General features: G+C 38.0%; 2 protein-coding genes across 3 annotated transcripts in view; both read right to left on the bottom strand.

Moving 5' to 3' along the window:
• LOC117159026 (A-type potassium channel modulatory protein KCNIP1) overlaps positions 1-23,534 on the bottom strand; it is a 434,143-nt gene that overhangs the window by 132,998 nt on the left and 277,611 nt on the right. The window lies entirely within an intron of this gene.
• Positions 7,072-8,661, bottom strand: LOC117162532 (uncharacterized). Its single transcript, XM_076619952.1, has one exon. The coding sequence runs from the start codon at positions 8,659-8,661 to the stop codon at positions 7,072-7,074; it is 1,590 nt and encodes a 529-aa protein (XP_076476067.1).

Raw genomic sequence — 23,534 nt, 5'->3', positions numbered from 1 at the left:
TTACTTAGGAATAATGTTAAAAGATTACTCGTCCATTTTGTCTGCATCATCGCTTAAATTTTTGTAACTATGACATAATGAACATGCAAGAATCCTATCGGTATTGTCACGATATAAATTTACGACTATAATATATTCTCAAGAAACATTATAATTCAACTGCGGTGCCACAATTCTGGCAAATCAAGTTGGCTTAACGTGTGAGAATATTTTCTTTGGAGTCTGATCGGGTCTCGAGATTACGTGAAAGGTCCTGTTGGACCGATGCATCTCGAAGGGTAAGTCGAGATTCCCGTTTTCTCATACTGGAATTGCTCGCGGTTAAAGTGCTATCAGTGATTCAGAGTTAGCGAAGTGTCGAAGATCGAAGAAGAAAATAATGGCGAGCGATAGAGGGAGGATAGGTCGAAATCCTTTTAAGTTTCGGCAAGTACAAGAACAGCAGAACAAGTTAGAAGTGTCTTATCACGATCCCAGATCGTGATAAAAGCAAAATCACTTCAACGATCGTGATTCGTAGGAAGATGAATTTGATGGTATGATTAATGTAGGAATAATTACATCATTTGATTATGTAATATATTAATTTATAATGGTATGACTATATTTAAAAAGATGTATCGATTATCATAGTCGTTATAACAAAATATTTTTGCTGCAAACAATTATTAAAGTACATGAAAATGTAATAATACGTAGGAACAAGGTCGGAAGATAGGAAGTGGCAGAACTTCATATTCCAGTTCAATTAATTCCTCTGTATTGATTTCTGATACGTAGGGCAGACATTATTGTCCATCATCTAAAAAGTAAGTTATATCAACGGAGGAATTTATTTAAAAATAATTATGCGTATATAAACCACAAGATTCTACAGAGTCACATTTTTCTCATAATATAAAAATATAAAGGTATAATAATAATATAAAGGTATATTCCAATTTATCGTTCATTTCTCTGTAAATAGAGGACTCATATTCTGCTTTTATTGCTAATACATTCCTATGTGAATTCGTGTAACACATATGAATACTTTCCAAATAATATTAATATGGAAAATGGAAAGGAAATCAATAACAAGAATAATCTATATAATTTTAATATTAAATTTAAAACTTAAATCGTTATTATCAGCAACGTTCAAATTGTGAGGTAGAGTATTGCATCCAGTTGCAATGCTTTCTCCGATCCACTCCGAAACTAACATTAAGCCAGCTTATAGATACAATTGAAGGATTTACAACGGCTGTGGGAGTACTAGAAATTCATTCATAGTCCTCTCAATACTCGCAAGGTAAAATTATTATCTTGAATGATTGGCTATTAATCGATCGACGTTAATCATCTTCGCGATGGTCTAAACTAATTCCAGGAAAAATATTTCTGTTACAAACCTCCGTGACCTAAACAGATATAGGTACATAAATAGATGTTGTATACATTACGTAACAAATTAATGAATTACTAAATAAATACTAAATAATCACCAAATAAATGTTAAAAATCAAAGTTCGAATATTTCGTAATATATGTATGTAAATCCAATTATTCTGATAAATACTTTTTCTTATTTTATCAATCATTTCTATCTGTTGAATCGACGTAAATGAATATCAATCATTTAGTTGCGTAAAAAATATACGACAACAAAATTGAAAGAACAGCTAGATATCACTCGATTAATGATGTGATAAAAGAAAAACGATGGAGGTGGACAAAGGCACGCGTAAATAGACGATAACCAACAATAGGTCGGTCACCTCGGGAAATATATGAGAAACAAAGGCTGATGACTGGCTAGACGTATTGATTTGCTATTTTCAGAGATGACGATGTAGGTATTTATCTTTAGCAAGAAAGCGCCTTTTCTTCGCGGTGCTCTTATCGCTATCTTGTAGCTTGGCTGAGGCGTATAGACGAGCAGAGTGCACTCGCGAAGCTGGCACGCGTCGTTTCATTGTACGAGATGCATCGCATCGTAGCGTACAAAGATCACCTGATATGCACAGGGTGTCGTAAAAGAAGCTTCGTCACTTTGTTTTTAAATAATTTATAAACGAAATGTTACAAAAATGGGGATCGTATAATATTGAGTTATCTACGCTTTTATTACTATTAATCTGTATTTCTACATATGTAATTTCGACCAATCGCGGGGAGACGTAATCGCGAGGAGAGACGTCAACGGGGGTCGTAAATCCCCGTTACGATTATAACAATCGACACCACGAATTGATCGATCCCCTGATTTCCGTTGAGATAATAGGGGTGATTGAGTTTGTATAACACTGTGATTCACAGAATTATAAATTATATATTTCCAACACTTAGATTACACTGACGTAGAGAAACAAATAGTCAACAACTTGTCGCACGAAGATGCGATAGATATGCACGCTAGAGCAGGGCTCTTATAATGGAAATTAATGTATTAATGGACTTAGCACTATAATATATTTAGGAGAGAAGATGTATGTTCGACAACACCGAGAACCGACAAAAGATTTGCGTGAAGTATGCGACTCTCGCGCTATGTGTAGACTGCCGCGTTAGACGTTAGGTTTTAGACTGATTGTCGCTCCTTTTTTCATACGGAAGAAAAGTTCGGTGTGGGTGTGCCCCTGTGCCTAAAGAACGCGGATTCGTTGTTCCCAATTTCGTTAGGAAAAGTGAGGGTAACGAACCGAGGTGTCGATTGGTCATGACCTGCATTACTGCTCGAAGGGATGAGTAGGGAGTCTCCTACCATCGTGGTGGATAGATGACTGTGTGCGTGAGAAAATCTAGCTTGTTTTATTACAGGGCTATTCAGATTTTCCTCATGGGCGCATACCCGCTTTCTCCGTGTTTTAAGTGCGACTAATAAACCCAAGGACCTCTCTAAAAAACCAGATGTGCGTCGAACATACTTTTAGGCTTAAGACATTCTTCAGGATAAACAGATTGACGACACATGGCGAAACAATACAGGAAAGTGAAAGTTATGGTGGGCCCTTAGGTTTATTGAGGGTCGAAGTGACGTTACGCAGGTCGGTTGTTGTCCGGTCGCGCGGGCTGGCGTGCAGATGTTTTAGGCGGCGTAACATCCTCCCCCCGTTGAGAGGGCACCGATCAAATTCTGGCTGTGGAGTCAGGTGTGTCGTTGGTGACCTCCTTCGTTCCGTGTGGACGTTCGGCCTCGTCTGGATCTGGGTGGATGGGTAAGGGGACCAGTCTTTTGACACCGCGGTCCAGGATGCTTGTTGCCGTCTGCACGGTAGCGGTCCGGATGATTCCGTCGGCTCCTGGATGGACCTTGATTACGCGGCCCAAAGGCCACTGCATAGAGGGCACGTTATCCTCCCTGAGGAGTACTACGGTGCCTTCACGAATGCTATGTTTGCCCTTGTCCCATCTGTTGCGGCGGGTTAGCTCATTTAGGTATTCTCGATACCATCTGCTCCAGAAATGCTGCTTAATCTGGTGAATGCGCTGCCAAGTGGATAGCCGGCCTGATGGAATTGCCCTGAAATCACGCTCCCGTAAACTGGTTAGTGTGTCACCGATCAGAAAATGTCCGGGAGTGAGGACAGGAGGATCTTTCGGATCGGATGAGATGGGAGTCAGTGGGCGTGAATTGAGAATGGCCTCAATTTCTATCACGAGGGTGTTGAGGTGCTCAAAGGTCAGGAGTTCCGTGCCGACCACGCGGATGAGATGGCGTTTGAACGCTTTAACCGCGGCTTCCCATAGACCGCCAAAATGTGGTGAGTTCGGGGGATTAAAACGCCATTGTATTTGTCGGTCGGCGAGAAAAGTCTGTACCCTATCCTGGTGGTCGTCGGACTGCAATAGCGTCCGGAGTTCTTGCAGTTCCCGGTTAGCCCCAACGAAATTGGTGCCGTTGTCGGTGAGGATCGTTGCGCAGTATCCTCGCCGCGAGATGAAACGGCGCAGCGCGGCCAAGAAGGCGTCAGTGGTTAGGTCGCTGACTAACTCTATGTGGACCGCCTTTGTCGCCAGACAGACGAATATGGCGGCGTACGTCTTGATTTTACGTCGGTTGCGGTCCCTCCTCTCCTTGATGTAGAATGGGCCGCAGTAGTCGATTCCGACGTTCGTGAACGGCCGCGATTCGGTAATACGCGCCTCTGGCAAATCACCCATCAAGTATTCCACTGGTGGAGGGTTGGCTCTGCAGCAGCGGACGCACCTTCTGAGAGTGCGCCATACCTGGCTACGGCCGTCGATTGGCCAATAGCGCAGTCTCACCGCGTATAGTGTAGCTTGTGTCCCCGTGTGATGATTGTTCCGGTGCTCTTGCTCTATAATTAGCTCTGTCACCGGGGACTTTGGTAGGATGATCGGGTGTTTTTGGCTGAAGGGTATGGCGGAGTTGGCTAGTCGTCCTCCTACCCGGAGTAGCCCATCTTCGTCGAGGAAGGGGTTTAATGGCTGTAGTTTCCCTCCAACGTCCTCGCTTCGATTTTTCTGGAGGATCCGAATTTCAGGCGCGAAATGACTGGATTGGACGATTTTTATGAGTCGGTTGTGCGCTGCAGTCAGTTCGTCTGTGGTGAGATGGGCAGATCGGTGTTGCTTATGTCTCCATCTAAGACACCGGGCGACGATTCTTATTAGTCTTGGCCAAGACGAATAACGATGGAGGAGTGCGTTATCGTTAATAGTCGTCTTCAGACAGATCGTCTTCTTTTGCTCCGGGAGGTCGACTACCGGTGTCGGATTCCAGACTGGCCAATAGTTTTCGCTTTGCAGGAGCCACCTTGGCCCGTTTTTCCAAATGGACGGACATAGGAATTCCTTGGGCGTCTGGCCTCGGGAGATGAGATCCGCTGGATTATCGTCGGTAGGCACATGACGCCAGTCGGAGATATTGGTCTTGGTTTGTATCTCAGCGACTCGATTCGCCACAAATGTCTTCAAGGTGTGCGGCGAAGACCTGATCCAATGGAGCACGATGGTGGAGTCAGTCCAGTATACTATCCTCGATATCTTGGTCGTCAGGGCCTGTCGGATTGACGAAATCAAGGACGTCAGAAGAAGTGCCCCGCTTAATTCGAGACGTGGTATGGAGAGCGATTTGAGCGGCGCTACCTTCGACCGCGCCGTGAGGAGTCGATTCCAAATATTGTTCTTTCGGTCCGTCGTCCGCACGTAGACGCACGCCCCATATGCCCTTTCGCTAGCGTCACAGAATCCGTGTAGCTCAATTTTCGTTGCGGATTCTATGATGGTCTTCCGAGGGAACCTTGCCGCATTTAACAACGGCAATTGGGTGTGGTATTTGATCCATTCGGTGTGTACGTCTGTCGGAAGGGATTCGTCCCAATCTACCTTCAATGTCCAGACCTTTTGCATAATCATTTTTGCTCGAACGATTACCGGCGAGAGCAATCCTAATGGATCATAGATTTGTGCGATGACGGAGCTGATTGCTCGCTTTGTGACTCGGGAGGTGTCACTGTTCGTCTTGACTGAATATAGTATGGCATCGTCGGCTGAATCCCAAAAGACGCCGAGTGTTTTTAACGTAGATGACTCACCGAGATGCAATTTCTGGTTGGTGTCTTCCTCAGGTAGCCCTCGTAGCAGATCCAGATCGTTTGATGCCCATTTGCGGATATTTAGACCGGCTAGCTTAAGTAAGTTCGTGAGATCATTCCTGACTGATAAGGCTTCGTCCTTCGTATCGGCTCCGGTCAACGCATCGTCGACATAGAAGTCTCGCCGTAGGATCTGCGCTGCTCTCGGAAATCGAGGTCCCTCGTCTTCTGCCAGCTGTTTGAGACACCGGATGGCCAGATACGGGGCTGCGGATAGACCGAACGTTACGGTGTTGAGTCGGTAGGTTTCGATCTCTCCGTTGTCGGCACGCCACAGAATCTTTTGATAAGGACGATCTTCTGGACGTAGGATGAATTGACGGTACATTTTTTCGATGTCGCCGGTAAGGACATATTGAAATGACCGGAATCTCAATAGGATGTGTCTCAGGTCTTCCTGTAATTTCGGGCCCGTATGAAGGGCGTCGTTTAGAGACACTCCCGTGGTACTTGAAGCTGAGCCGTCGAACACAACTCGGAGCTTGGTGGTGTCGCTCGATTCCTTGATCACGCCGTGATGTGGTAAATAATATCCGTGGTCGGTGGCGTGATCCGTGTTGATCTTCGTCATATGACCCAAGTCTAAATATTCTTGGATCACAGCACTGTACGCGGTTTCATATTGTTTGTCGCGTTGGAATCGACGATGAAGAGAGGCGAGCCTGCTCATTGCAGCGGCCTTCGATGACCCTAGTGAGGAAAGCTTTTCGTTGAATGGTAGAGCAACGATGTATCTGCCTTCCTTGGTTCGTCGGACATGGTTTCGGAAATGTTCTTCACATAGTCGTTCAGATTCCGAAAGATGCGTAGTGGCCGGTCCCTCGTCGATCTCCCAAAACCGTGCGAGGTCCTCTTGCAGAGCCGTTGTAGTTGCGTGGAACGTATTTATCGCGGTTTGGGACGCTGGACTCCCCCCGATTACCCAGCCGAACCGTGTTTTTTGTAGACGTAGTTCAGGTTCGTCTGGTTGCGTCAGGTTGACCTGCCCGATGCACAGCGACGCAAATGTTGATCCGGTGCTAAGTAAGACATCGATCGGGGCTGGGCAATGGAATTGTGGATCGGCTAGTTGAATATTTCTGGGTAATCCCAGACTCGAGGGGTCGATGGGCTCGCTTGGTATGAAGGTCGATATGGCGGGGATAATAAGAAATCTCAAAGTTTTCTTATACTTGCCGTCCGTCGACGTGATTGTGGCCGTGGTGTATCGTTTTGCCGTGGTGCTCAAATTGTCGAGGGCTCCGATCTGGATCGCACATCTCCCTTGTTTTATACCGAGGGAATTCGCGAGCTTGTCCGTCATGAAGTTCATGCTCGACCCAGTGTCGAGTAAGGCTCGGGCTCGGATTGGTTGTCCCTGTTTGTTCAAAACCTTGATCTGTGCTGTGGCCAACAGATCATGATGCAGAGGGGTATGGGGAGATGTGTTTGCTAGTCCGATCCCCCTTGCTGTCGTAGTCTCAGACAGTCAGTTGTGCCCCGGTTGGGACTTGGACGAGAAGGTTGGGGTGGTGTTCTGGATCCGGGCTGAGTGTGACTCGTACGAGGCATGCTCTTTCGTCCCTCTTGGAGACGAAGATGTCCGTCTCCGTGAAGTGTCGGATGTTCGCCTCGACTTGTGGGACGACCGCGACTTCGAAGATCCAGATGGTGATTGTCCGGTGGGGGCTCGCTTGTGTGACGAACGACTGCCCGACGACCGACCGCTCGGTGCGCGACTGCCCGACGACCGACCGCTCGGTGCGCGACTGCCCGACGACCGACCGCTCGATGAGCGACTGTCCGACGACCGACTGCTCGGCGACCAACCGCTTGCCGATCGCCCGCTCGACGATCGACCGCTCGAAGATCGACCGCTCGACGACCGTGAGTCTACCTGGGTTTGTTCGCGGTGGAGATAAGTATGATGTGGGTGACCGCAGATACGACACGAACCCGATGTACACTGTATCAGCGAATGTCCTCTGCCTAGGCAATTTATACATAACGATGCCTTCTTCACGATCTGAAAACGTTTGGTCGCTGATTTGGCCTTGAAGACTTTGCAGTGTCTGATCTCGTGAGGCCCGTTGCAGGTCGGACACACCACCGTTCTGATGGTTGTAGCAAGGGTTCGCCCATGCGGTATGGTGGTCCGCTGACGGTGGTGTTTGTGGGCTGACCCTTTTGATTCCTTTTCTTTAGAGAGGAATTGAGTCCCGTTCGCCCGTGTTTTGAGAAAGTCTATCAGATGCTGATAGGATGGCACCTGTTGGCGGGGCAGTGTGCGTTGCCATTTACGCAGGCTGGACGAGGGCAATTTCGACGCGATCAATTCGATCATCGCCATGTTCGATGTGACGGGCTGTTTTAGGTGTTCGAGCGCTTTTAGATTTACGCTGAGGGTTTCCAACAAATCCTCTAGGGCTTCTGGGGTTTCCTTTTTGATTTCCGGATAGTTGCGCATCAAATTCCAATGGCGCATGCAGATTTGGAGGGGGCAATTGAACTTGTCCTTCAGTGTGTCAAGCGCGATGGAATAGTTGGCCTCTGTGAGTTCTAATGACTGGATACTCTGTGCGGCCCGTCCAGTTATAGATGAGCGTAGATGCTGGAACTTTTGGACATTCGTCAAACTTTCGTTACGGTCCACTATGGATGAGAACGTGTCGTAGAAATAGGTCCAGTTCTCGAGGGCGCCGTCGAATTGGGGCACGCGGACCTCTGGAACGGTGGTTGGCTCTGGTTTCCGGCGTGTCTCACCTATGTTTGTAGTCGACGGGGTTGTTGCTGAGATTTGCTCAAAGAGCCCTAGGAACCGCACGTCAAGCTCCCGATGCTCTTGCGATAACGAATCTACACGCGCATCTTCCCCCTCATCTAACACATCTAACTCGTATTGAACCTCGAGTATCCTCTTCCAAAGTTCATCGAACGAGCTGCGGCAAGATGTTAGGACGAGTCTGTTTGCCTTCCCGGACGCTTCGTATTCATCGAGTTCGCGTCTTATGGCTGCTAGTCCACGGGCTAGGGCGCCTCGTCTACGCCGTAACGTGCTGATTGATTCAGCCTGGGCCATATTTTATTTTAATGATATGAACGATCTTACCTTGATCAAATGGACGTTGATCTGGGATTCGGTTGATGATCGTTACGATGCGGCGTGGGTTCGTGTAGATGCTGAGCGACGGAGGTGCTTCTCTCCGATGGCGCTTCCCTTGATCAGCTGACTAAGTGGTTGGAACTTGGATTTCACGCGACACTGTATAGTCACTGGTCAGTGCACTTTTTGGCGACACGAAATCCGGCTCGAAGGACCATGTAATTTCGACCAATCGCGGGGAGACGTAATCGCGAGGAGAGACGTCAACGGGGGTCGTAAATCCCCGTTACGATTATAACAATCGACACCACGAATTGATCGATCCCCTGATTTCCGTTGAGATAATAGGGGTGATTGAGTTTGTATAACACTGTGATTCACAGAATTATAAATTATATATTTCCAACACTTAGATTACACTGACGTAGAGAAACAAATAGTCAACAACTTGTCGCACGAAGATGCGATAGATATGCACGCTAGAGCAGGGCTCTTATAATGGAAATTAATGTATTAATGGACTTAGCACTATAATATATTTAGGAGAGAAGATGTATGTTCGACAACACCGAGAACCGACAAAAGATTTGCGTGAAGTATGCGACTCTCGCGCTATGTGTAGACTGCCGCGTTAGACGTTAGGTTTTAGACTGATTGTCGCTCCTTTTTTCATACGGAAGAAAAGTTCGGTGTGGGTGTGCCCCTGTGCCTAAAGAACGCGGATTCGTTGTTCCCAATTTCGTTAGGAAAAGTGAGGGTAACGAACCGAGGTGTCGATTGGTCATGACCTGCATTACTGCTCGAAGGGATGAGTAGGGAGTCTCCTACCATCGTGGTGGATAGATGACTGTGTGCGTGAGAAAATCTAGCTTGTTTTATTACAGGGCTATTCAGATTTTCCTCATGGGCGCATACCCGCTTTCTCCGTGTTTTAAGTGCGACTAATAAACCCAAGGACCTCTCTAAAAAACCAGATGTGCGTCGAACATACTTTTAGGCTTAAGACATTCTTCAGGATAAACAGATTGACGACACATGGCGAAACAATACAGGAAAGTGAAAGTTATGGTGGGCCCTTAGGTTTATTGAGGGTCGAAGTGACGTTACGCAGGTCGGTTGTTGTCCGGTCGCGCGGGCTGGCGTGCAGATGTTTTAGGCGGCGTAACAACATACTTTATATTTTTCCAATCTATTTTCAACTTACGCAACATACGTGTAAAAGTTGTCGAATAAAATTCATGCTTCCAAAGTATATTTCGCTGTATATCCTTTATCAATGGATATTTGTTACTTTATTGGATCATTCTGTCAATTATATGTGAAACATGATACCGGCCAAATGACCTCTTCCAGCTGTTTTACAAACGCGTGTATGTGCGTGCATCAATAATATTTCTCGTAACACGTTCCATATATTACTTGTTCAATTTCCTGACGAATATTGTGACTTTAATTGCTTTAAGTGTTGAATTATGGCTGGCTTGTTCGCAGAGACCTTTCCTTTTAAATATTTCCAAAGAAGCAAGTCTACAACCATAAAGCCAAACGAATCTTTTTCAGTAGCTAATGAGTATGTCGATTTTAATCCTATTCTTGTCTGATAGCATAGTAGTAATCGTAAATCCGTTATTGTTCCCTTTGTATTTCGTTTTTTTTTATTAAAACTTTCTACTAAAGCCTCGAGGGACTTTTATGCTTAATTATACCTGTACCAGAACGGACCGCTGACCGCAGAATCCAATTTGTAGAGGCGCCGGGATTGTTTAACGCTGAGCGTGAAGTAAATCGACGAAGACTCGGCGAAGTAACCGGAGAACTTTGACGGAAATGATACATCAAACTTGCATTTATAAACTTGTACTTTGTACGAATGTACCGCCCGAGTTAAAACTTTCCCAAAGACAAGTTGACGCGATTAGATTTGGAAAAAGTGAGATTTTCACGCGATACGAATGCGATAGACTCGTATCGACGACACTCGAACGGCTCGCTAATCGAAAACAAGTCCGAGCGAAGAAGACCGTTTTTTGATTATCCTAACGATTGATCTATGGCTGTCATACGATGGAAATTGATTAGGATTGGACCTTCCCGAAATCGTACAATCCTGTAAGTAACGCGACAAGTGTGGAAGGAACGCGAAAATAAAAAGCAGGAAGCACGCGTTGACACGGACGTCGCGACATGCAAACATCGAAAACGCGAACAACATCTGCAAAATTTGGCTGTTAAACACGGACACTTTGTATGTTTACGATAATGTGAAAGTATCCAAATGTAATATTTATAGGCGATGATGTGTGTGTATCTATACAGTGTGTCGCAACGGTCATGGTACAATTGGCAAAGGGACGATTCATATGACGCTTTTTTTATATAATGCTTCGTTTTCGAGAAAATCAAGTTATTTGAAGAATGATATGACGAAATTTTATTTCACATATACTATCAACGTTTTTATCACGTATGATTGTACTGTGAATGCTGGAGCATCCTGTACATGGAAGCAGTGCATTTTGCATCGCAACGTAGTCGAACTAATTTATAACAGGAAGCGTCTAACACGTTATTTGATCTGACGATTTTACACTACATTTGGACCAAATGTTGTAGAAAGAATCAGTCAGTTTAAGCAATACTTTATGAAAATTTAGTACATTCTTTATGAAAATTTAGTACCTTTATAAGAGCGCATAAGTTTTATGTTGAAAGCGGAGGAGCATTGTGTGTATCTGTCTTGTATTAGATTCTCGCAGAATCATAACACATTTGTATGTATGTAGCTGTGCATCTTTAATGCGTAGCAATGTTTGCACGAAGCGACGCGATCATGTGACCTCAATAAATCTTTCCGCAAAATATTGTTACAGCAAATTGTACCAATACTATTACACTTGTATACGCGTCCTGTAGGAATAAAAAGGGTAGCAGGCGAGAAGCTACAACGAAAAATAAAAATCTTACATTTACTAATTTTTGTGATATAAAATAGATACAATTTTTTAATGCAACAGCTACAGAAAGTATTTGCATACCGTTGTTGTATTTATTATATAGCATTTACTAATTGATTTATTATATATTAGTGTTTGCATACTAATTAATTAGGTTCGAGTAAAATTATGTTAGGTCCGATTATGAAATTTTTTACGATCTGATATTTTCCATTCGAATTCGTTCTTTTCATTTTAAATTCAAAATAAATTATTCTGAAAAATGCGATGCATTTTCTAACACGTATTTTGATGGATGGAAAAGATAACTGTACTCTGTCACTCAAGCAGGAAATTGCAGGCTATTACATGTTTCGTAGCAAAATTTTATTTTCAAATAAATGTTGATTTTTATAAAAATCTCTTCAATGTAAACTAGACTCGTTGGAATAATCCAGTTGAAACATTTTTCGGCTGGAATATAAGTAACATAGGGAAAAAGGATTAATGACTAAACTTTGATACTATACCTTGTTATAATCTATCACTGTCGAAATTTAACTTACATGGAATATTACATGGAATTTATATCTATGGTATTATATAGAGTGGCCTAATAAAAATAAGCACATGGAATATTTTTAGAATTGCAAACTGAAAAAAATATTTTTCGAATATTTATTACGAATATATAGAATACTATATAAAATATAAAAATCAGTTCTATACGGTACGTTTTTGCAACGTATCGTAGTATTATATTTACGCGCAAATAGTGTGCAAACGAAACGTGTGCAATTACCAAAATTGCAGCTTTCGGTTGTAAACCTTGTCTTTTTGGAAGATATATTCTGACATTTCGCCAGGACTGCGCATAGCTTTATCAAAGATTGAATGACAAATATACCGATACTGGGTTGTCTTCGGAGAAGACTCGGTTTACATCCAGAAGCTTCAATTTCGATAATTGTATTATATGTTGTGAAAGCTTTAGATGTGTGGCTATTTCTTGAAATAGTTTATGTGTTATTACTTACTTGATACATAATTCTGGCGATACACAAATAATTTCTGTTCCTTAATTAAATTACTACAATTTCAATTTAAATTACATTACCGACAGAAAATAGTTATTTGTCAAAAGTCAAAAAGAATGTTGTTTCATGCGAATGTTTATCGCTGCAAGTTGTAGATAACTTTGTATACGGGGTGTCCCACAGGTTTTCATACAAACTTTGATATCATGTTCTACAGTTAGAAATGGTGCTAAAGTTTCAACAAAAGTCTTTAAAAGTTTTATCAAAAGGCTATAACAAAAGTATAAGTATACGTGAAGAAACTGACGATGGACTTATTTTTAACACAATAAAGAAAAAAAATGAATAAATAATATTTATGCTATGTAAACTAAGTCATAAACCACATTGGAAGAAATGAAACTCTATGAGACACTCTGATATAATTAAATTTATGAACTGAATGCAACCCTTCACAGAGAATAATTACTGAATTGTAATAAAATGGAAAACTTAATCAGTCTCTAAATAATGAAAATAATTAAGGGATTCAAATTGTCTTTGAATCATTACCTCTACAGCTGTATTTTACAAACAATAAATACCAAGTTATTTACTTCATCATGGCTATAATCAGGTGGAGTGACAAATAAAGTAATTATATGAACAATGAGCATCTCTTTTCGTCAACTGAATTTAAATTGCAAGTAGCATTAATTATTCATTAACTAATTTCATCTTAGTTACTGGTATATCATACACGTGAATCTTTTTATCATCAAAATATTTATAGCTCCGATGAGTGATGAAAATAATATGGCTCACAAAAAATAGAAATGATTTTTATTTTCTGATATTATTAATCTAATATTAATTATTATTAAATATTATTAAATAATAATATTATTATTAATTAATATTATTAATTAATAATATTATTAAATAATATTAAATATTATTATTTATTGTTTACTGATTGAATTTACAACTCCTGTGAACTGAATATTATCATCTATGATAACAAAAGGACGAAAGAAAATCGATTGTACTTACAATCGAATGAAGTATTACTTATATTACTTTTTATAATCGGATTTCTAAATCCTGAGATTATCGAACGGAGACTTTTAAAGTTTAATGAGGCTTAATCGAAACTAATTCTCAAGTTGATACCTTTACTCAATTATAAACGTAACAAGTCATTACCGTTCCCTGATTAGTCAAAGGGAATTTCTTACGGGAAGTTCAATAGTTCATGTGCCCAGAAAATTCAATTATTGAGCTAACTATAAGTTTGGTATGATCTTCCCAAACCTAAGCTTCCAATAGCAAAGCATTTCATCTTAAAGAAACAATATCATTACCTACTTAATTACATTCACAGTTACTTTCTTAGGCATTTACTAATAATATCATATTAATATTTTTTTCGTACTAAAATAATCAATTGTGTATGTTAATATCTTGATACAAGAATTTTACAAATTTGTTGCTGTCCTAGAAAATTATTCTTTATCATATTTCAGTGTGTATTTAAATATTTCATAATTTATGAGAGCGTCGTTTTTTTAATAGCTTATCGTTAATAATTTATGATTTTTTAAATATATATCTCGTGCCTGGAAATAATACTTAACAATTTTTATAATACACTAAGGTGAAAAGAAAAACTGAAAATATTAACATATTAAAGGCTCTGTTCCTAAATATGCCTGATAATTAATTTGTAATCCAAGTAAATAAATGTTTCTTACACAGTAGCTGAAGACAATTTAAGGATTAAAATTGTTTCCAGCACAGACGAGTTAAGAATTGAAATTATTTCCAGCACAGGCTGGTTAAGAATTCCTTTTTACCAAAACATCTTCGGTATTCCAAAACTATTCGACTGACGATTGTCAGAATGTCATTTTTGAACGAAGAAAATGTTCGATATTCTTAAACAACAGCTAAATGTTCCAATGAAAGTTTCATGAAGTATCAGATAAGGACATTTTAACCAGCAAATTCTTTTAATCGTATCTAGGTCAAACAACGAAGAATTTCCGACGTGACGATCCCTTCTGATAGAATCTATCAGAATTGTGTTTGTCGTGTATTTCGAACGAAATTAAAGTATTTTAATTAAATCGTTATTCAAGCATACTTGCCAATTATGTGCAAGATTGTTTTAATAACTGGGCCATGTTCTAGTCCCTCGTTCTAAGTGAAGATTAAAAAATATTGCAAGAAAGATTTTTTCTTGGTTTAAAGAAACTTTACTACTTTATAATATACCTTTTATTCGATAGCATATTACCATATATGCAAGATACTACCGCGTTTTGTTTCTTATCATTTTTAAATTATATACTATAATTATAATAAATATTTACTTGTTTAAAGTATAATAAATATTTCATTGGTACTAAATTCAATCATTATTTCACTTATTTTGCTCCACTCGGCGGTTCACAATTTTTTTTAGCTTAATCAAATAAACCATCCTTTCAAGTTCCTTTCTATTTCTTTTCTTTCTCTCAAGCTCTTCTCATTATATTCGCAACAGATATGACAGATTATGATATTTCTTGTGATACATTTCTGTAACTGTCATTGAATTGTAGTTAATACATAACCGCATATTTCACGAGTATCATATAATGACAATCATAGCAATTCCAGGTATAATTATCAATAACACTCTCTACAGTTAACGAGTGTTTGATTTATAAGAAGTTGAAAAAGTTGAGAAATAGCGTAGAAATAAATTAGGCAAGCGTTCCTGATGAGAAATTTGAAGGATAAGCTGCAAAGTAATTTCAAATGGAATGAAGTAATTTATCAAGTTGAACAGAATATAAACTCGAGGGAATAAATCCCATTTGTGGTTTTCGAACTTACTAGGCCATGCTCGTGAAATGAGCATAATTAATAACGTAATATTTCTAATTAGTTCCATGAGTGATATATAGGAAATATTAAGGCAATACAAATCAATTTCTGTTAATCAACTTGTTTCAGGACGCCGATTGAAAGTACATTTTTAATCGCGATTGCATGAATGCAATAAATGATTTCTCCTGAAGTTACAAATTACACGTTTGAGTAATAAAAGTATCATACAAATGTTGCTCGTGTATTATTAGATCGTTGCGAATGAAATGGCAAAGTTCGTAATAAAACCGTCAGTGTTCATAGCTTTCTTTAGAGATAATAATTAATCAAATTATGATTTACCGAATTCAATACATTTTAACCATTGTATGACAGAGTTACAAAGTTTAGTTGATCGTTATTGATAACTTTTTAGTGTATTTTTTATATCTATATACCTGAATGCGAACTTCTCACATCAGTGGCGAATTGTCAGGAATCTTGCTGAGAACTGAATTAAAAAATTAAATTCTACGATCTTTACAGAGAGAAGGAGAGGAAGAGAACAGAGAGAGAGAAACAGAGAAAAAGATTTTAGTTTCTTCGAACGGTTGTATATAGATATTTGTATTACTTTAATCTCCGGATTTAATTAATTTAATTTTACCACTCAGCAAATATTGGGATAATGTGTAATACAAATCGCAATTTGGATTTGCGTGGTATCTGAATAAATATCTTATTTTAACTAATAATCTTTTTAACCAAAATAGCTAGCTGACTTGAATGGCAAATATATAAACATTTCGTTCTTTTCTAAGTATAAAAGTATTAAATACATAAATCTTTCAGAATTCTCTCAGTCCTTGAAACAAGTATAAGTATAATATACAATTACTTTTAGATAAAGGGTCATATTAAAGTACATACTTGACGAAAAGATAGCTTTAAAGTTGATATCCTTAAATACATTTCAGCTAGAATAGAAATTATTTCATGTATTGTTTCCGTCTTTCTGCTAGAATAAAATTATATTTTAAACGAAAATTGTATAAATAATGTAGCAAGGTTGAAAATTAAAATAAAATTAATAAAGTGATAATTAAAACAGTTATATATATATAGGAAATGGTGATTTTGAGAATAGAATCATTTCTATAATTTCGAGTTTCTTGTTCGGTTTGTACTCATTGTCCCTAGTTCTTGGACTTTAATGCAAGACGCTATCTGCATGTAAAAACATTTAGGATCATTAATTTTCGAGATAGATGCGGCCACAATCTATTGTCATTAAGTTCACTCCAATGATTTGGAAGGCATTCGATAAGCTACTCTTAAATGACATTTGGCTAACGATAAGAACTTCCATTTATTAAAGCATTCGTCCAAGTACTCAAAACATCAAGAATATGTAGAAAAGTTTTCACACCGATGAACTTTACAAATAGGTTTCAGACAAAACATAAAACGTATAAAATCTGTATTAAAAGTGTTATTCCATTCACACAAAGTATTTAACGCTATTATAAAGATTTTGCCTCGTTTTAATGCTAAGGACAATTACATTCCTGTATTATACTATAACGAACAAGCACTGTACGAGTCTTTACGTATATTCCAAGTTTTTCCAATCAAATTTCGTTACTACGAGTACAAACCAGAAAAATATTATTTGAACATAAATTTACGTTGAAAGTTATATCTTTACAAAATACAGAGACAATACCAACAAACTTGCGATCATTACGTCAGAAGAAAAGAGTAGGTGCGCGATCAATATGTCCACTAGGTGTTAATATCCTATTTCAAAATGTTAAGCGTATCGATTTTGCTTTGCCGTAATGAATCCACCACCTCTTCGTATCAGTTCACTACATGCTCTTTCAAAGTTATCAACACATAAAATTCGAATGATGCGCAATCAAGCAATATTGGGAATCCAAGTATTGTTCTGCTTGTACTCTCTATTTTTATGATAATTGTTTAATAAAACGGGACGTTCTGTATATGTAGGATGAGATAATAATTTTATCTATTTACAATATCTCCACCATTTCTACAGCAATATGGGGAAATATTATTTCTAAATATTCTATGGTATCAAGAAATTCGAAGTTTACTTTTACTTTTACTGATGTACGCTGTGATGATAACAATTGAAATACTATTTTTTATTGTACAATTGCTATTACATTTGGTATAGAACTTTAGGGTACGATGTGATTCGAATTTAGGAGTTTGTATAAAACTACCTGACCTCGATCGTGTGAGCGAAGAGACGGAGAAAAATTGATAGTCACGCTCTTCCCGCTTGACAATTAATATAAACTCTCGAACTCCTCGACATTACCCTCCCTGAGAAAGAGATAAGGGAGAAAAGGAAAAGATTTATTTCGTTCGTGCTTATTGCCATTTCGTGTATGTCTTTACTCACGAATCCAGAATTAGATATGTTAGTTGATCGACATGTTTCTATCTATCATTGCCAATCACAGTTGTGCATGGTCCGGTATATTGTATGATGATTCAGTATATTGCACTGAAACTTGATTGGTTTCTTCTGCATAGCTGTTTGGGTATAAATTCGCCTATTTCTATACGCGACTGTTATCGTTCGGATAGCCAAGTATCTATCTCGTGCAGAAACCTCTGCGCAATATGGCCTTTCCAATTGCGGTTCTGACATGTGGTATCTAGGATATTTTGAGTACATACGTTTGCTACCACATCCACTACACTTCGAACTATTCCACTGATTTTGTTTTGTTTTTCTCGAATTGTTCCATGGAAAGAGCTTTTCCGTTATGTTGTATTCTATCTAGCCTTGTAATTAGAATTGGTTTCTTATCGCTGTTGTAACATTTATATACACAAACAGAGCGACTAGTGATGTACTCAAGAAACTTTGCCAACGAGTTCAGAGGTCAAGCAACAAGTTTGATCGCTAAGTTTTATTTAATTTTTAATTTTCAATATATTTAAATTTATCTATTAAAACATAAAAATCTCATCATACAGTAATAATATAAAATTCTATCTCGAAAAATTTGATATAGTTACTAATAATTTAATATTTCTTATATCACTCATTTTGTAAAATTATATCGATATCAGTGTAGTATACATATGCAGAATGAAAGATACAAATACATAATTTGTAATTCTTAGGTACGTGAATGAAGCTCCTTGCATTATAGGTTTTAACGACAAAACATAAAATTTTATCGTTACATTTTTTCCACACCATGTTCTCTGGTTGTTTCTCCCCGGTAATTCGGTTTACTCATTAGATCTTCCTTACCTTCGGGCCATACAAAGTGAAACAAGAGAGTCGTGCTTTTCTACTGAGAAAGGCAGACCTTAAGAAATATTAGGAAGATGAGCTAACTAACTACGAGGCTTTAATGAAACGAAGCGAATACTAAGCGAACGGTATTCAAAAGTCTTGGAATGAAATTTTACCCTCTTACATTCGAAATTATCATTGAAGAAAAATAGTTAGGTATGCAACTTCCCTTTGTAAGCAAATTCCCTTTCATTATATTTCACAATACGACACGCAAAATAGGAAACTTCAGATTTATTATATAAGAGGATTTATTGTACATCCTACTTACGTTGTTGAAACAAAGACTCCACTTCAATCTTCCAGTAAAGTAGCGAATAGTTGTAAGTAAAAATATGCGTCACATAGAGTTACTTCTACAAGATACGAAAAATCGATTGTAGGAGAGCGCTAAAGCTAACAAATTGTTAACATGATTGCTCATATTGAAATAAAATGCTTAAAAAAGCTAAGTTTCTAAGTAAAATAAATAAAATTCCATGTTCCTGCTAAGCGTACCTGCCATAAGTATTTTATTAAATTAAACACTATATCAGAGATTATGTTACTCACGTAAACAAATATACATATGGAGTAATAATCTGTCGAACACCTTGATGTCCGAATATTAAATGAATCGTTGTATAAACGAATGGACAAAAACTAACATGTTATACACGTACGTATAAATACGGAATCATATGATATTGAAAATCTTGTAAAAGCGTAACGTTTTTTTCAAAGTTGGCAGTTCTAACGCGGTGTGCTATAAAGCTCTCGACTGGTGTACCACTGACTAACGCGCTCGTTGAAGTGTGCTTCAAGCCGCGTGCCTTTGATGCAAAAGACGTTGGAAGCTGGTTTCCGGGGTGACGGGTTTCAAGCTCCTTTTTTAGCGTTTACCGTATTATTCGCCGAAATACGTACACTCCTCCGACAGAAAGGAATCCTTTTCCCTGGTGTATCCTCTACATGCTCGGCCAAACATACTAGTCCAATCCAGTTCAGTCTCCGATCCTGTTGTCCGTTGCGATTCGTATGCCATTCGGATTTTCCGAAACACCGGTAGCGAATCGCTCACGAAAAATAGGGGACAGCTTTCTAAAAGAGGATTATTATGATTCAGCGCATTACCATACCGACTTATACAACTATGCGTTGCGTGCGTTGAATAACGATTTCAAGCACTAAAACGCTCTGAGTTTTTACCTCGATACTTGGATCAATCGGTGATCACTTTTGTTCGGGCAATTCCGATGATCGAAAGCTTCTGAATAATGGAAAACTGTGTGAATAGTGGTAAACGATCGTGGCAAAAATTATAATTGTACCTATAATTATTTTTACATTGCATTTCGCAAAATTTCGTGGGAAGACAATAGTCGATTAAACTTTGAATAATGAAATATTTCTTAGTTTAATGTTAATATTTCAATTCTTTTATAATTCCTCTAATAAATCACAGTATTTTATTTTTTTTATTACATTCGTTATATATGATTTATAACGTGAGAGGAGAAGATGATCGATGCATCCACTTTGGATCATATTGTTGCGTGTTGCAAATTTCCTCTGGGTTTTGGTGCATATATTCCGCAGTGCTTGCCAGAAATTATAATTTGACCCTATTTCGCTATAAGATATACTATATTATATAGCATATGATTAAATGATTATTTTCCAGGCAATTCCGGGGCTTCCAAAGGCATGTAATATCACATATCAAACTGTATATTCGTGGTCGTAGCAATAGCAACAACATATTCTATATTTGTTTATTTAGCGTCTCGACGAAGAAAGGTTTCATTACATTTAATAAAACACACCTTTGCAAGATGAACAAAGTAAGATGAATATAGCAAGTATTCTCGTAAGTACTGTGATCAATTACAACTAAAATTCCTTCTTGCTATTTTTTCTACTAACTTTTATTCTTAAATACTCTCATTTTTCTTCTCTGTAAATATTAAGGAAAGAATAAAAAGAAGCGAAACGAAAGGTTGTTGCAATTGGTATAAATTTGTTCAACTTGCTGTTATATCCAGTTGCATATTTTGACATGCCATCATCGTTAAGACAAAATCTATAAACAGCGCAGTTAACCAACTAATGGATGACCTACTTCCCAATAACGCGAGAGAGAAAGGATAAAAAAACCTTTTATCGACTTCGAGAACGGTGGAAGGAGCGAAAAACTGCAACGATAAAAATGCTTGTTCTTATGCGACCATATACAGTTTCGATCTATATGTGTATAATTTGCGTAAAACAAAGTTTCTGTACAGTAAACGTAATTTTTGTGTGTTTAAGTGAAATTGGTACGAATGACTTCTCCAATGAATAATACAACGATATGACAATAAGGACTCGTATAGCTATAAACAACTTGAACAAAATCTTAGAAGTGCCTCAACTTGAAGAAAATTCAGTTTATTACAAAACATGTCCGTTAAAATCGAATAACTTCGATTGAATTAATTAGAACATTACTTCAAAATTTAATTAAATCTTTACCATGTTTCCACAAGAAAGGAAAATACTTATACATATAACGGTATAGATTTAAAGTTAATCTGATCGAAATATTTTACAGAATCAAATAAAATTTATTTTATCAGCAAAGGATAGATAAAAATAACTATAGCTGAAGACATAAGTACCATCGTTCATATTCATATTTTAACTCCTGCACGTAATCATAGTAAATTGTAACAAAACTTAAATATACAGATGCGAAACCGGCGCATATGTAACATACATATGTGACAAACGATTTGAATTAACAAAATCATTCTATATAAATATTTTATGTACGTAAAAAAATGACGATGCGCGCTGTATTGTATAATTGGATGTTGCATTACAATTTTATTGAAGTTCGTAATCTTCACTAAAACGGAGGTATACACAGGCATTTGAATTTTTGATATAGGCAAAATTGGGACGGTGAATTCTGTTGTTTAAATGCTGACTCTTAATTCGTTTTTCATTTTTCTTTTTTCAGATAACCCAAATTCCTAAGAGGATTTCTTCGGAACACGTTGAAGCTTTACATCATAATCGGGTCTCATAGAAATTCGAAGCAAGATACGATCAATGAAGATTCCGGGTGGCATAAACGTGCCCGAGAATCGTGCTAACCGGTACAGAGAACGTGTCAGATATCTGTTTTGGACAGGCAGCAGAATCCATCGTCTCCTTAGCTATCATCCGTACTAATTGGCTCCTTGTTTTCTCGGGTCTTGGTTTCTATTGACTGAGAAGATGGCATATACTGCAAAGAACTTAGCACTATCTTCACTTCAATGACAAAGTTATAATCAAATACTTTCGTAACCTCGGAGAATTGTATTTCCATAACAAGCAACAACGAAATTGTGAAAATTTGATTAACGTATACAATTCTAATAATAATGTATACAAAATTCTAAGAAAAAATTACAATATAAAGATAATTATATTTTGTTCATTATTTATGCAATAGTATCAAGTATATTATATATATATATGTTTAATTATTCATTGTTAAGTAAGCAACTTCATTAAGAAAAATTTTCAAAAAAAGAAAGGCAGAATTTAATTTTGCCCTTTAGGAACGTCAATTTAATGTTATATTACTGAAATGATAGTACTTCTCAACAGGTTATTTATAATATGATTATTTGATATGTGTAAAATGTACATTATTCGTATTCATTATTTATACTATATATATCATGACAAGTATGTATTTTCTATGCAGCAAGCACGTGTTGTCGACGAAATTGAAATCATTCCATCAACCACCAAGTATTCAGCATCTCCAAGCCACGTGCATATCTAAATTGAATTCTCAACTGTGTCTCCGGAATGTATAATATTCCCAGAATTAATCATTTATTCCACACGACTGGAACTCTTGCAACGAACCGCATAAAACTGTTATAGGTATATACAAGATCATTTTGAATAACATTTATGATGGAAACGCGCTTCGATACTAGCAATTAACACGAGAAGGAAATTTGTAAATTAGTAGAATTGTTTTATGTCCCATTTCATATTAGATCTACCACCAAAATGACAGATTTTAGATCTTTTCTTGGATATCGTAGATTCATTCAATCATTCGGGTTAATCATTGCAATTTATAACAAATGTTCAAAGTGATAACATATTTGTGGCCCTATCACGTACCATTACTATTTCTATATCAAATCTTCTTTTGAAGTATCGAAAATGAAAATCACGACGCTTCTGCCAATATGCTTCTTCTTCCATTGTCATATTTCCGATATGTGTCGTAATTCTTTAATGGAAGATGCACACGTACATACAAAACGTGAATCGGCAGAAGAGGATCTCCTACATGGTGACACAATAATTCTCCGTGTCGATTTCATATGGCTACCATACTATTACACGTTTTTCTTCAAAACGAATTTTTTAAGCAATTATTTTAAAAAAGTCGGAGATAATTGTTGCATAATGAATATGATAGCCATGGTGGTTATCAGTTTCAATTAAATACTTATATTCTAGTAAATTAAATTACTACATAATTAAAATCAAGATGAAATCAATAAGAGAGCTAAAAAGCAAATAACTGTATCTAAAGTCATATTTGTTTAAGTTAATTAAGTATTATTAACTCCTGCTCTTATCAGCAAACAAAACGTATGCAGGATTGACTTTACAAAATTAATTAGCTGCAGGAAAGTTTCTCAGATCATTGGATCA

The sequence above is a fragment of the Bombus vancouverensis genome, chromosome 7, assembly GCF_051014615.1.
Source record: "Bombus vancouverensis nearcticus chromosome 7, iyBomVanc1_principal, whole genome shotgun sequence".
NCBI classification, from domain to species: Eukaryota; Metazoa; Arthropoda; class Insecta; order Hymenoptera; family Apidae; genus Bombus; species Bombus vancouverensis.
This window is presented reverse-complemented; position numbering and strand designations above follow the sequence as displayed.